General features: G+C 39.1%; 1 protein-coding gene across 6 annotated transcripts in view; it reads right to left on the bottom strand.

Moving 5' to 3' along the window:
- DMD (dystrophin) overlaps positions 1 to 17409 on the bottom strand; it is a 2143628-nt gene that overhangs the window by 684532 nt on the left and 1441687 nt on the right. For all 6 annotated transcript variants that reach the window (XM_033109718.1, XM_033109734.1, XM_033109713.1 and 3 more), the window contains exon 50: positions 11615 to 11723. In XM_033109718.1, coding sequence (XP_032965609.1) covers positions 11615 to 11723 — 109 coding nt within the window. The remainder of the gene's footprint in view (positions 1 to 11614; positions 11724 to 17409) is intronic.

The following is a 17409-nucleotide window of genomic DNA, read 5'->3' as shown; positions in this document are numbered from 1 at the left end:
ACCACTCTGTATCTTCTACCATCTTTCCTAACTCAGTAAGTGACAACATCATTCTTACAATTTGCTCAGGCCAAAAACCTCATCACATTTTCTCATTCCCCATATCAGTTCTGTCGACCAATCCTGTTGGCTCTACCTTCAAGGCACATTGAGAATCTGTCTACCTCTTGTCACTTGCACTGCGCCTACTCTGGACAAAACTATCATCATTTCTCACCTAAATGACTGCATTAGTCTAACTGGTCCTTTCTTGCTTCCACCCTATTCTCTTCCCTACAGCTTATTCTTAACATACGCAGAAAATGGTTGCCAAAACATTTATCAGATCATCTCACTGCTGCACTCAAAAGGTTCCATTGGGTCATTTTACACAAAGTGAACGTCAAAGTCATCTCGATGGCTTTTAAAGCCCTCTCTGAACTAAGACCACCTCTTAACTGCTCTCCCCTTCACTTACTATGCTCCAGCCAGCCACACTCATTATTCTTTCAGTACTAGTCATGCTCCCATCTCATGGCCTTTCTTAGAATGCCATTCCTGGAGTGCTACAGCCTAGAATGTTCTTCCCCCAGATATCCACATGTCTCACACTCTGACCACATTCAGGTTTTCACATAAATTTCCCCTTTTCAGTGAAGCTATCTTTCTAAGCACCACCCTCAAACTCTATTCCCATACTGCTTACACTTTCCCATGTTTTATTTTCCATTGCAGTTACCACCTCGTAACATGCAAACATATTGTATTTATTTATTTTATTTTCTATCTCCACAAAAATGTTAGCTCCATGAAGATAGAAATATTTACCTTCTTTTTGTACATTGCTGTACTTGTGAATTAATGTATAGATCTAGAACTCAAAAGAGAGGTGTGGCTTTAAAGTGACAATGTGGGAAACTTCAACATATAGTTGGTACTTGAGACCACACAAATGGATGAGATTACTCAAGAGATTAAAGAATGCAAAAAAATGAGGTCTGCATTACTTTCAACGTTTAAAAGACAGATAGAGAAGGCTGAGCCAGCTAGGAAGCTGAGAAAGAGTAGCCCGGGAGGCAAGAGGAAAAATAGAATGTGGTGTTATATATGTGAAGGGATAGAAGAAATGTTTCAAAACAGGAGTGGCCAACTGCATTAAACGCTGCTAACAGTTTAGTAAGATGAGGACTGAAATCGTATTTTAACATAGAGATCATTTCGGACCTGAAGGCACTTTCAATGGATTGAGGGAGGGACACAGCTGGGGGAAGAAATACAGACAGGAATATAGATGACTCCTTCTAGAAAAGTGGCTATGAATAAGAGGAGAGATTTGTCAGTACCTGGAGGAGAATGTGTGGTTGAGGTAGACTAGATCTAGGATGGGGAAAACATAAGCATGGGGAAAACATAAGCATGTATAAATACTGCTGATGAAATCACGTGAGTCAATTTAAAGATACTTCACATTGCAAGGGAAACCTTTTTAGGATGTTCCGATATAAAAGGATATGACTGGTAAAATGTAGCAGAAAAATACCAGGTACTCAAATAGTTGATACATTTAATATGAGCGAGTAGTACATTACAGCAGGCTGAATGATATTATCATATAAGGTAGGAAAAGGGTATGCTGACTTTGTCATGTGACTATGTCAAGAGTAGACCAGTGATTATAGAACAGCGTCCAATTCTGAAGCCCACAACAGAAAAACAACATGGAAAACACACTTGGGAAGGTAGAAGGGGGGACTACAGAGATGCAGCATTTGAGAAACAGATGTGTAAACATTTGAAAGACAGCTTGTTTGTTGATAGGCTGAGGGGAACTCATCTGATTTATGCGAGGAAAGGAAAGTTTGAAGGGGGATTAAATAACAGACTTCAAAGAATGTCTAAATGTTCAGTGAGCAGATATGGTCTTTGCCTACTCAAAAAATAATTTAGACAGTAACTGGAACTTGGGTCAGGCAGCTGAAAGAATGCCTCGGGTCTAACGGCAGCGTTGGAAACTCCACCTACTCTTCATTTTTAAAGAAGAGAGTAGGCAGTTAACCTTAAGATTGCTTCTGACAGAGAGAGCCTTTTCTGAAGATAGTGGAGAAGAATGAATGACCTCTCAAAGACCTTCCAGAGATCACAATCTTACAATCTACAATTTAAGAGCAAACTGCTACAGTTTCCTTTTGGAATCTTCTCTCTTTGAGGATAAAGTTATATCCAATGTCAACATGATTCAGCAAAACTTTAAGACATATTAGGAGTCCATGGAGAAGTTTAACTTGTGAGCTGTGGGGTGCCTTATTCTCACGAATATGTTTAAATAGTGTTAATTTCCCCTTGATAATAGTTTCAGAAGAAATTCAGCATTGTGGTGTACTCCATAGTGATTTCCAGCAAAGGTCCTTTTTTGGAAGGAGATAAATAATAGAAGAAGGCTAATGTGTTTATACTGTAATGAACCCTTTATTTCTGTTAAAATGCAGGATGTGGGTAATTGAAAAATCCGTAATGATCAGAATATTTCATTCAACCATTGATATTATTCTCCTCCTCCTGCTCCACACATATGCACGTGCATGCGCACGTCCGCGTGTACACACACACACACACACACACACACACACAGAAACTTCCAGGAATGCTTCCAACAAGCATTAGAAATGATGGATTAGAGCTTCTCTTGCTTTGCCAGTTCAAATCCCAAAGCTTGGCCCTAACTGGAGATGATAACCAAGCAATAAAACTGCCAAAAGGTTAAGAGAAGGAGAACAAAGGGAATTTCATCATCACAAAATGGATAATTAACATCTAAATAGTCCAGTTTGCACAGTCTATCACCGTCTTGAATATTAACAATGGCAGGACTCTTGTACCCTCCCTGTTAACCAGAGGACATTGTTGAAAAATCTGGCCTGGGACCAGGGACCCCCATTGCCTACATAGGAATAGGAAGACTTCTTTCTGATCTGTGTGAGCAATACAGGGGCCTCCCCAGCCAGGGTTTACTGCCGTCACTTCCGTTTATACAGTGTAACACATTAGAGTTCAAGCACCCTCACTTCAATGGTATATACACCTATGATTTAATTAATTGATTAATTTATTACTGCTAAGAGTTGGAGGGTCTCTGTAGCTGCTCAGGGCTTTGAAATATCCTGGGGAGGGTCTAAAATCCATTCCTTATCCTGTTATTATCATTGATTAGGGGACTTCATGCATTTTGGTACAAAATTTTACTCCTAGTGTACCATGTTTCCACAAAAATAAAAATGAGCCGAACAATCACCTCTAATGTGTCTTTTGGAGCAAAAATTAATATAAGACCCAGTATTATATTATATTATATTATGTTATATTACATTACATTATATTATATTATGACCTGATCTTATATAATATGCTATGATATAATAATATAATACAATACAATATAATATAATATTGGGTCTTAAATTAATTTTTGTTCCAAAAGACGCATTGGAGCTAATGGTCCGGCTAGGTCTTATTTTTGGGGAAACACGGTATTAGACTTTGAGAAAGTTTTTAAGGTTTAGAGCAGGGGTGTTCAAACTGCGGCCCACGGGCCAACTGCGGCCCACAATCCATTTTTAATTGGTCCGCAGCAAATTCCAAAAATATATTTAGTTTACTTAAATAAACCAGGTGAGGCAATACGTACTTCACCTCGAGTGAGTGGCCCGGCTGTTTGTGTATTTTACCGAATATGGCCCTTGGTGAAAAACCTTGAAAAAAGTTTGGACATCCCTAGTTTAGAGGTCTTAGGTATAAAACCAATGATGGGATAGCCATGTCCTAGGTGTTTTCAGTAGAGTAATCATCTATTAATGACTCAGAGAAAGACTTCGCTCCATTGAGACTGAGGTGACTTATCAAAAAGCTTCAGCTGAAACAGAATCGACAGTAGGCAACATAGATGAAACTGGAAAGGAGATGGGGAGCGTCGGAGCCCTGGGCAGGCTGCCCCCAAAAACACACAATGGCATACCGATGAAATTAGAGTTACTTGCAAAACAACCAGTGCGAGAAGGGTGCGTTGACCCTCCCTTGAATGCAGGAAAATAAATCTCTGTAAAAGGTGCCCTCCTTGTTCCACAGGGGCTGAGAAGGACTGTTTTGGTTAGAGTGAAGGAATCCAGAGCCGAGAATCCTGTATAGAGAAACCTTATTCTATCTATCTATCTATCTATCTATCTATCTATCTATCTATCTATCTACTTACTTACTAATTTACTACCCAAGTTCTCTTTCTGCTTGGATTCTTTACTAATGAGCACCCAAACCTAAGTTTCTTGGAACTGTCAATTCTTTACAAATTTATTGTTTCTTTGTCAAAAAAATATAAAAAGCTGGACTAGTTCATTTCTCTGAGTATAATTTATGATCTCCTGTGTGTATGTATTAAATTGGTCTTTTTCTCCTGTTCATCTGGCCTTATGTCAATTTTATTATGAGTCCAGCCATAAGCACCCTAGAGGGGTAGGAGGGGAAAAATCCCCCCTCGCCAACAGTGGCACCTCTCCTTGTGTTTCTGAGAAAGATGGGGACCCCAAAGGGGCGGAAGAATTGATAGCTTCCTTCCTTCTTTCTCTCATGATCACTGCAGATAAATGAAGGCCATTTTCACAATAAATTGTTTTCTCACAATTTAAATCAAACAAATAAATAGTAGTGCCAAGATATTTAAACTCCCATTAACCTCATGTTTTTATCAAACCGTCTAGACATTTAAAGTAGCATTGAAATAGCCTTAGAATGCTTTATTCAACTCTAGAGAGGCAAGTGAAGTTCAAATAATAAATGTATGGATAACCTTCTGTGTGAGTCTTTGATATTTAAGTATAGCCTTCAAAAATTCAAATGAAGACAAATAAATCACTGCTTGAGACGTGGCGTTCTGATGAATAGCGTAAGCTTTGGAATCACAGAGTCCACCTTGGACAAATTATTTAATCTTTCTGACCCTTGGTTTTCTCATCTGCAAAATGGGAATCATAACAACTCATTCAAAAGGTATTACCATGGCACTAATTCTAAGACTTGTATGAATTTAGCTGCACCCAGAAGTAGACCCTAAGAGACAAGGACTTAAGTACAAGTAATTTGATTGGTAGATGATACCAGAAAGCTGTGATGGAAGAGTAAGGAGATGAACAGGAATGGAAAGGAAGTCTACACAGGGTATGCTAATAGATTATCGCTGTGGGCAACTGGGGCTCACCCAATGGAGACCTCTGGTGTGGAACTTGTCCTACAGGAGTGAAGATGGGATATTTATCCATCAATTCCTGTCCATCAGTGGTTGAGTGCTGTTCCAGCAATGTTTCCTCCCCAGCACTTCTAACCTGCTCTGCAAGTGGGTGAGCTTCTCCTGTGACCAGAGAAAGTAAGCGTCTGGGCAGAGTCACAGCTACTTGAATTTAGACGGCTCAGGTTGACAGAAAGGATTAGTGCTGAGGCGATATGGGTAGGACATTAAGGGCCAATTTCCACCCACCTTCCACCTCCTGGTTTTTGTAAGTAAAGTGTTGTTGGAACAGAATGTGCCTGTTTATGTACATTCTGTGTACGGTATGGCCGCTTTTAGAATACAATGCCAAAGGAAATTGCATGACCCACAAAACTGAAGGTATTTACTATGTGGCTCTTTACGAAAGGAGTGCGTTGATCCCTTATCTAGTTGATAGTACAACTGAGATTAGAATTTAGGCTTCTTGACCTCCAATGCAACACTTTCCTAATTACACTCGAGACTGGCTCTCTCCAAAATTAATTACAGGAAGAGGTGGTTTTATCAGTGTTTAATCAACTAGAAACCTCTATTAACTGGCACTGCTATGTGTCTATCTATACAGTGTCCATCTATTTCAGAGTTATTACTCGGGGACATTTGAAGAACTCCAATATCTTGATTTGGAGTCTTCACATTATGTTCAATGAATATATGCAATTTCTTTTGTAAACGCTAAACTGGGTATTGTGGAATGTGAATGTTCCCAGACCCAGCAGCTTGTGGTTAAGAAAGGATTCAGACTGACATTTACAACCAGATTTGCTGGCTCTTTGCCTCCATCTGCCATGCAGGCCTTCAGTCCCATGTAAAGTCCTATCTACCTAAATGTTTCTGAGAGGCTCTAGGGGAGCTTCAAAGAAGCACGGCTATTCTCTCCACAGGTCTTTGAGCTGCTTTGCTAGGCAGATACTGCCTAGGCTTGGTGTGCTGTCCATCTACTTGAACTTCCAACCTCCAAAGTCCTGGTGGAGGAGGGGAGAGGAATGGTGGTGGTGCTAAAATAAACAGCACTGGATCTCACTCCAATTCCACTCCACGTTGCATGCAGGAGTAGCGATGCACTCCTTCACCACTCACCATAGGCCTATGGCAACCATTCTTAAAATGCAGTCCCAGGATCAGTGGCATCAGCATCACTTGGGGACTTTTTAGAGATGCAAATTCTCAGGCCCCAGCCCAGATCTACTGAATCAGTAACTCTGGGTTGAAGCTCAACAATCTGTGCTTTCATAAGAAATGGGTGATTTTAATGTATGGTCAAGTTGGGGAACCACTGACTTAGGACACTGGACACAGACCAACACTTTCATCACTGCTTCCCTCACCCTTTTCCCCAGTGTAGTGGTTTGAGTGTAAAGAAGGCCACAAGAAATGTTCCCATCCTCCTCTACGTAGGCCCCTGTGCTATGACACTGCAGAGTCTCCCTTTAAGAGGTGAAGTCTATTTCTCCACCCCTTGAATCTGGGCTGGTCTTACAACTTGCTTTGACACACAGAATACAGCAGAAGTGATGTTGTATGAATTCTAGGGTCTAGCCGTCAAGAGGTCCTGTAGCTCCCACTTTTACGCTCTTGAAACAGTATCCTGAGAATGTCAGCTCATGAAGCTCAGTCCAACCCCCTGGAGGATGAGAGGTCGTGAGGAACCAAGGTTCTCCAGCCTACAGGAAGCTGTCACATATCTGAGCCAGTCTATCAGTCTATTTTAGACCATTCTAGCTCCTGTTAAGTTGCCGGATAACTGCGACCCCTACCAAGACCTTCAGAATAATTATCCAGCCAATCCCAGCCCAAAATGCAGACCCAAAGAATCACAAGCAATGAAATAACTCTTGTTTTAAGCCATTACATTTGGGGTGATTTTATGCAGAGACAGATAACTGATACATTCAGGTATCCAAGCAACAATAATTGCAAAAAAACGTTTTTTTCCCAGCATGCCTATTTGTCCTGCAAATTGAAACAATTTGCATAGCTCACATAGGACCATCTCATCCTCATCAGATTACACAAGTAAGCGGCCACAAGGGAGCTTGGTTTAGTATTTTTTAAAAAGATCTTTGGGCCTCAGTTTCCACATAAACAAAACAAGAATATTCAACCAGAAGACAGTTTCAATGATTATTCTAGGTTCAGAGTTCTATAATTCTAAGAGATTCAGAGTTCTGTAATACTAAGAAATTCAAACAGAGTAAACTGGTTTCTTCTACTCCTTAAGTAGAAAAGACACAGACACATATCTCACTTTTACTGCACGTACACCCGAGATTGAGTTAAATAACATTAACTACTGGCTAGCTGCCTCCATATCTCCAATTTCCATTAGGTTCTTGGACAGAGAGATAGTGCAAGGCACAGCAAAAACAAAACACAACAAAACAAAACACAGGCTTTGGAGCCTGACACACTTGGATTGGAATCCTGGCTCTCTTTCTTCCCAGCTGTGTGGGCTTAATCTAGCTATTTCCCCTCCAAGTCTTGGGATCCTTACCTTAAAAAAAGTTGCTTATAACTGTATGTAGGTTGCAATTATTTTGATGTTAAAGACACATATGTAGAAGCAGCCAGCACAATAGTAGGAGTACAATGGAAAAAAAACTTACTATGATGACTCATAAATGATACTGTAATACAGTACATGAAATAATCATATCAGAGCCATATTGCAAATTAGATTTTCCTTTTTTATACTGTATTTATTTCAGATTAACTTCCTGGAAGTCAGGGATATAAGCGATTCTTAATTCTGATGTTTAAACCACCATGTTACAGAAAAAAAAAGAATGTTTTTTCTTTTTAAATAAAAGTAGCTCTGTTTCCTATTTGTTTGTCTTGTTCTAAAAACTCATAGACACAGACAACAGTTTAGTGGATACCAGAGGGTAAAGGGGGTGGGGGGTGGGAGATGAGGGTAAGGGGGATCAAATATATGGTGATGGAAGGAGAACTGACTCCGGGTGGTGAACACACAATGGGATTTATAGATGATGTGATACAGAATTGTACACCTGAAATCTATATAATTTTACTAACCACTGTCACCCCAATAAACTTTAATTAAAAAAAAAAGTAGCTCTGGATCGACTTGAATCTCTATTGATTCTTTTCATTCAACGTTTGTGCATTTAACATTTTTTACTTTATGCCCAGCTCTGGTCAGTTGGCTAGATGGGACGAAAAGCCCCTGTTCTGAGAAAATTCCTTTCCCCCTCACTTCTTCTCCAGCTCTGGCCTGAACGCTCCCAACTATCACAAGTGTCTGAGAGCTGAGACCATTCCCAGAAGCTCCATACTGGCAGCAACGTGGAGGCAGTAGGATGAAGGCAAGGGGTGGCAGCGGGAGATGAGACTCTTAGGTCGGGGAGAGGAGAGTGGGGCAGGAGCTATGAAAAATGTCCTCCCCCGCTTCGGCCACACATTCCCTTGTCTTCTGCTCTCGTCTTCCCAGTCTCCTTGACACTCCTCCAACTTGCTTCACTTCAAGGCCTTCACTGTGGTTCTTCCCACTCTTCCCGGCATGCTTTCCCCCAGACATACACATGGTTTATTTCCTCACTTCCAACAGCTTTCTGATGTTCTCCATAGAAAAGGTAACCTGACCAAACAGTTATGTCCTCATTCCCACTCCCCTTTGCTTCTTCTCCTGTTTTCCTGTTCTTCATAACTGTTTTTCAAACATCAGTGTGCACACAAATCACGTGGGCATCCTATTCAAATGCAGATTCTGATTCACTGGGTCTGGGGTGGGTCCTGATACTGCATTTCTAAGTGCCCATCTGACATCAATCTGTGAATTACACTCTATAATACTTAACAATATCAAGACAGTACATATTTTTTTTCTTTATTAGCTCAGCATCTTTTTCTTCCAACCAGAATATATGTTTCATGGAGGGAGGAACTTATCTTATTCTATGTTGCATCCTGAGCACCTAGTATACCCAATATATAGAAGTTACTCAATAAACATTTATTAAATGGATGAATTATATATGTTGCTATAAATCAAAACTGGAATTTTGAATGCATTTGCCATTAGAAACATTATTGTCACATTTAGGCACTTTATAGGTGAAAGAGATTTCTGTGCTCTGGCTTTGTAACCTTTCCACCAGGAGTAAAGTGGCTTAAATAAGGACATAGACCCATAATTGTGTTCCAAGTTCAACACACTTATAAACAAATCATTGGAACCCAATCTCTTTACAAAGTTAAAGTTTGAGGCTGAACAAATGAGAGAAAGCTAGAGAACAAATACAAATAAATAATTAGATAGGGACAAACTATGCATATGTGCTGAGGAAACCAAAAACTACAGGTCATAAAAAGAAATAAACCTGATATAATTAGTTGACTATAAACCCTAACCCAGCAATTTTAGTGTTCCAGATTGACATAAAAAATAAATAAAAGAATGCTTAAACATCTTTTTCAAGTCTCCAGTGTCATTAAGTATAACTCTGATGATTGCTCAGATACCCCAGGCGGCATGAGACACTGTCCCCAGAGCCTATGGCCTCTTTTAATCCAAGAACTATCTGTGCCTTCTACTGAATTATCATTGTGCTATCCTGGTTTTCCAATGTGGTATAGTTCTACTTGATAGAAAATAAAAATCATCTTTACTAGATGAACCAGTCACCATGCTTTAATACTTAAATTATTTGATCACTGGAAAGTAGATAAGGCAAAACAACAACAACAAAACAAAGATGTTTTCTAGTTCTGCCTAATTATAGAACTGGTACAGCAAAGACATTTTCGGGCTCCTTTCACCTGAGCCAGGGTTAACACTGCCGTGAGATTGTATGCATTTCTTCTACTAACAAGTGAATAGAAATAAAATAGACTGAAAATATGCAGTAAAAATAAAAATTGAAACTATAGTTACATGAAGCAACATTCCTCCCCTAGGTCTGTGGTAGTCACGGCCCATTTTTCTTTTTCTTGAACTCAAAATGAAAGAGCTTTCAAAATTGTTTTCAGGGGCCGGCCTGGTGGCTCAGGTGGTTGGAGCGCCATGCTCCTAACTCCGAAGGCTGCCGGTTTGATTCCCACATGGGCCAGTGGGCTCTCAACCACAAGGTTGCCAGTTCAATTCCTCGAGTCCCGCAAGGGATGGTGGGCTCCGCCCCCTGCAACTAGTAACGGCAACTGGACCTGGAGCTGAGCTGCGCCCTCCACAACTAAGACTGAAAGGACAACAACTTGAAGCTGAACGGCACCCTCCACAACTAAGATTGAAAGGACAACACCTTGACTTGGAAAAAAAAAAGTCCTGGAAGTACATACACACTGTTCCCTGATAAAGTCCTGTTCCCCTTCCCCAATTAAAAAAAAAAAATTGTTTTCAAACGGGACAGGGGGAGGTGCTAGGAGGACTGTGTTTCTGTGGTTTCAGGGATTCGTACAGGCACATTTGAAGTGCAATGTTTATACTTCAATGATGTAGGATTCATGGAGCGCAATCCCTCATGTATTTAGTGCTAGTGGGGACTCTGGCGCTCCAAACTGATACCCTCTTCAAGGGACAACAAAGCCATCCCTGCTGTTGGGAGTATTGGTTGTTAGTGGTGTTCCTTACTACTAACTGCCCTTGACCCCAGAAAACACTTCTTTTTTTCTTAAGTTTATTGGGGTGACATTGGTTAGTAACATTATATAGATTTCAGGTGCACAATTCTGTAATATATTATCTAATATATCACACTGTGTGCTCACCACCCAGAGTCAGTTCTCCTTCCATCACCAGATATTTGATCCCCTTTTACCCTTATCTACCACCCCTCCTTACCCTCTGGTAACCACTAAGCTGTTGTCTGTGTCTATGAGTTTTTGTTTGTTTGTTGTCTTATTCATTTGTTGCTCAGAAAACACTTCGGACGTCTCCATTTTGTCCTAGTGTGCAGCCCATGAGCAACGACTGGCTGCTTTAGGAATACACAGACCAGGCCCTCTCCTCTGCAATTCAGACAGCTCTGCAGAGCAGCCAGGCTCTAAGGCTCCCGTGAAATGTGCTGAGGCCTCTGCAGCAGTCAAATCACCCTTCAGCCTCTTTCGCTGTCTACTCCCGTGTGCCTTTCTTCACCATAGGTGCATCTCCAGAAAACACGCTCCTATATACTTTTGTCATCCAACACTCTGCATCAGGGTCTGTTTCCAAGGAACCTACTCTAAGACATTTTGTATAGTAAATAGCACTAAGGTTTATTCATATTTTCAGAATTACAATAAAATTTCCCTTTCACCCAGAGATCACCTCACTATTGTACTGTTGAGCAAATGGCTACAGACAAAGACAATGGGATTCAGAATACTTACAGGGTACAACAGTTGCCAGTCCAGGAGCTGGGCCAGGCTGCTTTGCCCTCAGCTCTTGAAGCAAATGGGTTACCACCTTCCACTCCGAGCTCAGATCTTCTAACTTCCTCTTTAATAGAAAAAAAGCACACCTGTTATTTATTTGACTGACATCTTGAAGATAACTAATTCATGAAGTTATTAATTCATTTTGTGAATACATTATTGTAGTTCTACTGTATTTCACTTCTCAATGAATTTTTCTAGGTAGAATTCCTTTCAAAGGTACCGTAATTATTTTAGCCAACCAGCCTAGAAATAGTCAGCGATTGCTGCATACAGGCTCTTGCTCCAGGCACAATTTCATTTAAAGGAAGTGGAGTACAGACATTAATAAAAGCAAAACAAAGAAACAAACAAAAAAAACAGGGTCATCTCAGCAAGTGGCTTCACTCTGAAACAGTATCGAGCATGTCTGTATATGTGGATTATCCAGAGAACATTAAATATATCGTGATATCCTGGTTCACCCCAGATAAATTATCTTAGAATCTCCTGGAAGGAGGGGCTGTGGTACACATATGGCACTCAGCGTCTACATCAAGGATGGATTCTTGTCTCGAGTGGTGGAAAAGATGTCAGTAGACCTCCTTCAGTGGTCAGTCTCATCAGGGACTATCCCAGCTGCACACAGCTGCCTCGCCCAAGGGCATGTCCTTCCCAGCCCTCATTCAAGGTGAGGGTATACAAGCTCAATGTAGCTCAAAGTGGGACAATTTTGAAGAGGCATTGAAGCTGCAGAACTCCCAGCGGAGTCACCCAAGTCTGTATAGGTCAGTAGCTTCCTGTTGGTGTACATTTAATAACTGGCTCTCTGGGGCGGGGTGGGAGGGAACACCCTGATTTTAATATTTGCCAATTTATGTGGTGTAAATACTCCCACCATAGCTGCTTTCAAGTTATCAAGTGGCTCACAAAATGCCTGAAAATTTGACAGTAGGTCCTCATGAGCAGATACAAGCTGGCAGCAGTACTCCATTGGCTAGCCATAGGATTACGGCAGTCCCACTTTATCCACAGGAGATATGTTCCAACACCCCCAGTGGATGTCTGAAACTATGGATTGTACCAAATCCCATATATACTGTGTTTTTTCCTATATGTACATACCTACAGTAAAGTTTAATTTATAGATTGGAGTGCAGTAAGAGATTAACAACAACAATAATGAAATAGAACAATTATAACCATGTGCTGTAAGAAAAGTTATGTGAATGGCTTTAGGCCATTATTAAGTAAAATAAGGGTTACTCGAACACAAGCGCTGTGATACTGTGACAGTCAACCCGATAACCAAGGGTCACTAAGTGACTAACGGGTGGGGAGCATATACAGTGTAAGTACAGGGGACAAAGGGGTGATTCACACCCTGGGCAGGACAGAGCAGGATGGCATGAGATTTCAGCATGTTACTCAAGGTAGTGCAGAATTTAACACTGACGAATTGTTTATTTCTGGAATTTTCCATTGAATACTTTGGGATCACAATTGACCATGGGTAACTGAAACCGTGAAAAGCGAAACTGGATAAGGGGGTATGACTATACTTATCGCCAATACAATATGAGCAGAAGTACCATCTGTCAGTTCTGGGCTGAGGCTTTTGAAAAAGGAGTGAGGTTTCTCTTTCCTTTCCCACTGGCTGGAAGCAGAGGCCTTAAGGTCCTAGGGCAAAACTTCTCAATGGATTGGGGGTGGGGGAAGATGAACCCTAATACCGTGGAATGGTGGCTCTCATTCTTAGGGGTCATCAGAATCACCAAGAGGCCTTCTAGAGTCAGCAGGTCTTGGGGCTGAGGGCCAGGAACTGGCATTTCTAACAATTTTCCAGTTGATGCTGATGCGGACGTCCAAAACCAAGCCTAAGGCGTCCATTCTACCTAATGAGTTACCTAAGCACCTACAATGGGCTAGATGTGCACCATCCTTGACAAAAATAAGAAAATAGGCCCTTAAATCATTTTCTATAGGAGTTGCCGTGTTTCCCCGAAAATAAGACCTAGCTGGACCATCAGCTCTAATGAGTCTTTTGGAGGAAAAATTAATATAAGAACCGGTCTTATATTATAATTATAATAAAAATTATATATAATCCAATTATATATAATCTAATTATAAATACAAATTAGTATAAGACCCGAGCTGATATTATAGTAAAAAGTAAAATAAGACTGCGTCTTATATTAATTTTTGCTCCAAAAGACGCATTAGAGCTGATGGTCCGACTAGGTCTTAGTTTCGGGGAAACATGGTAATTCTGTTGAAAAGTTGTCAAAGGCATAAATACTAAAAATTTATCACTTCCTAATATAACTGTCATTATGCTCTTAAAGTTATTTATGTGTATTGTGTCTAACGTTATGCCAAATCCGGGCTTTTAATTTTTTTTCCCCCACAGTGCGTGTTGTTAAACATTAACTATCATACCGATGAATGTAACTCTTTTTATTTATGTAAGCAAAAGCCTTGAATCCAAAAGCAAACAAAACATGCCTCTAATAAGTGAGGAAAACCACCATTGAAAGTCATGTCATATGGAAGATATTCTTCCATTCTGACATGAGAGCTAAACACTGAAAATTAAATATTATAAAAGACTAGTGAATTAACGTATATTTGGTCTCTTGATTCTCCTCCAAAGTTGCAGTCACTTCCCGTGGACAGAATATTAAGAGCAAGTAGCAGTAAGCATGCTGATAACCAAAGGATAGATAATAGGGATAAGACCATAAATACAAAAGCAGATAACTAGAAAATGTAATGATCTTTGTCATTTATTGAAGGGATAACAGTACCTCATGTGATAAAGTATCATCATACATCATTTAACTTACAGGAAGTCACTTACATGTATATTTGCTGAGAGAGAGAGACAGAGAGAGACAGATACTGATTAGAGATTGATTTAACTCCTGCTGTGATCTGCCGACTATTCTACCAAATACGCATATGGCTCCAGAGTGAGTGGGTGAGGAGAGATGGAGTTTGCTGTTCCTTACAGTTGGCTTAGGTTCTACTTTCTTCTGATAGTGTAAGCATCTCACTGCCTTGAGTTTGAGTCTAATATTTAAACGTATGCATTTATCTTACAACCTGGTTTCTAAAAGCAAATTAACTACTTCATCTGAGTCTCAACTGAAGAAAGAGTGATCTGCATTGAACTTCATATTCCATGTATATAAGTCCATCATTACATAATTAAATACATCAACAATTGATGCCGATAATGACATCCCTGAAAATTAGGAAAAGTTTAAATTACATTGTGTTTTCGAATCAGAAGTCCTGGATTTCAGTCCTAACTCATTACTACTGGTTGTGTGATTGTTGGCAAATCAGATAGGTCACTCAGATTTATCATCCTTGAAACATGGATAAAACACTACCATCTAACTCCTAGCTTTGTTGGAGAAACTAAATGAGATTATTTTATGTGAAAAGAACTCTGTGAACTGTAAAGTACTATAAAATTGTTGGTTCGTTATTATGCCTATTTAATGAAGCAAAACAGAAGATAGTCAATAAAAATTTTCACTGAAATAGTTGAAATGAAAATATTTCAATGCTTAAAGGACTAGGTTTTGGTTACGCTGAAAATAACATGTGTATATACTTAATTTCCTTTTATTAATACCTAAATTCTGAACATTCTGTTCATTTATTCAAGCGTTATCTTGCCCACTGTTATTTCTAGGTGAGTAAAATAAGTGTTACTGTAATTTCAAATGCAGAGATTTGAAAAAGTAAGTAGTACCTTGAATGTACCATAAACATCTGAGGATACTGCAAAGTGTCAGAAATGCAGTAAGCTCAGAATTGTACATTCTGAAAACTCTCATAATTATTAACAAATAACATCACATAAAATGGCTATAGATTTTCATTCAGGTGGTCACAAAAACAGTCTTGCAACTTCAAATATCTGTTGTACTTTAGAGGTGAAGTTGCTTATTTATGGATTATGAAAGTTCTTTTTTGTTTGGTTTGGTTTTGCATTTTGGTCCTCTGCCGTGCACCCATATTTTGTATTCTCTCATTTTCTTCTGTTAGGCTGTACAGTTCTTTCAGGTAGCAGAAATGTTTGGCTGCAGCAACTAATGCAGCATTCTTTACATAATAAACTTTAAGCAGCGCTCAATAAAAATCTGTAAAAGGTAATGATTCGCTAATCAGGTCAATAATCTTTAACCGAATTTAAGGGAACCAAATATATGTCTAAATTCCAACATCTTTCAATATAAAAATCAGTGGGGTAATAGTTATCAAGTCCTATTCTTGATTAGATTTCCAGAATTTTAAAACTTTGAATATGATTTCACTTATATGTGGAATCTAAACAAACAAAATAAACGAACAAACAAAACAGAAACAAACTCACAGATACAGAGGACAAACTGAAGATCTCCAGGTGGGAGGGGGCTGAGCGGGCTGGGTGAAAAGGGGGGAGGGATTAAGAAGTACAGATTGGTAGTTACAAAATAATCACAAGGATGTAAAGTACAGCATAGGGAATATGTCCAATAATATTGTAATAACTATGTATGGTGTCAGGTGGGTACTAGACTTACTGGCATGATAACTTGGTAAGTTATATACAAGTCTAATTATTATATTGCAAATTGGAAACTAACATAACATTGTATGTCAACTGTAATTGAAAATTCAAAAAAAAATTAAAAAATAAAGCATTTGCAACACATGTAAATATAGAAAAAAAACCTTGAATATGCTAAGTAAATTGCAGATCCCCAGCTTTCTTCACAAGAGCTCAAAACTCAACAATCATAATGGATTCATATTTTACCCAAAGGGAGAAGCTTTGAGATCATTTTTTTTTAAATGGCCAACTTAGTTTCATGATTGGCGACTTTTGCAGCTGACCATTATTTTCTATTGTATAAAATTTGCTGGGAAGTGGTCATTAAATGTTAGTACAATTATATCAAACAATGTGAAATTTCTTCTTTATGATGAGCAGAAATTAATTATAAGCAAAAATGATTTCTGAACGTAGCTTTCCTTTTTAAATTTAAAATGGAATATATATTTTAATCTCTTGAGTTTCGGATTTCCAAAATTTAAAAATCTTGTATTTCTCTCTTGTATCAATGTTTGGCATGTAATTATCTGTCACATGAATATATGAATCCACCTATGGCTGTATATACACAGACATGCATGTGAATACTGTAATTGAAACATCTATGTCTCTATAAGTGCAATTAAACACAACTGCAGACCAGAGGTGAAAGTCAAATATATAAAATGCTTGCCCAGTTCCAGCATGAGCTACTAAGTCTAAATTGAAACTTAACCTGCAAATATTTCCTTAGAAAGGAGTCAACTCCTTTTAGAATTTTATGTCTTTTGTATCTCAATTGTTTTATTTTGAACAACAAAGTTGCACAGTAGCCTGAAATAACCTCAAGAGATGTGAATTTTAGGATGCTTATGAAAGTCATCTGACATAATTGGTTAATTAAAAAAAAGAAGATAAAGAAAGTTGATAAATCATTGGCAGTTATTCCTAGGGTATATATAACCTCACACTTAACAGTGGTGAAGGCCATTGTAAACAAGTCTTTTAAAGACAGTTTATTTTGATGGGGTGATAAATAATGTATATCTAAGAAAAATGAGAAGTTTCTCTCTCCTAATATTTTGTGAATGGGCAGTGAGGTTGGGGATAAAAACTCCATCGAGGAAGTGAAAAACGGCCCACTGGTAAGTGGCAGCTAGCTAGGCGTGAGGGTCCC

The sequence above is a fragment of the Rhinolophus ferrumequinum genome, chromosome X, assembly GCF_004115265.2.
Source record: "Rhinolophus ferrumequinum isolate MPI-CBG mRhiFer1 chromosome X, mRhiFer1_v1.p, whole genome shotgun sequence".
Classification (NCBI taxonomy): Eukaryota; Metazoa; Chordata; class Mammalia; order Chiroptera; family Rhinolophidae; genus Rhinolophus; species Rhinolophus ferrumequinum.
This window is presented reverse-complemented; position numbering and strand designations above follow the sequence as displayed.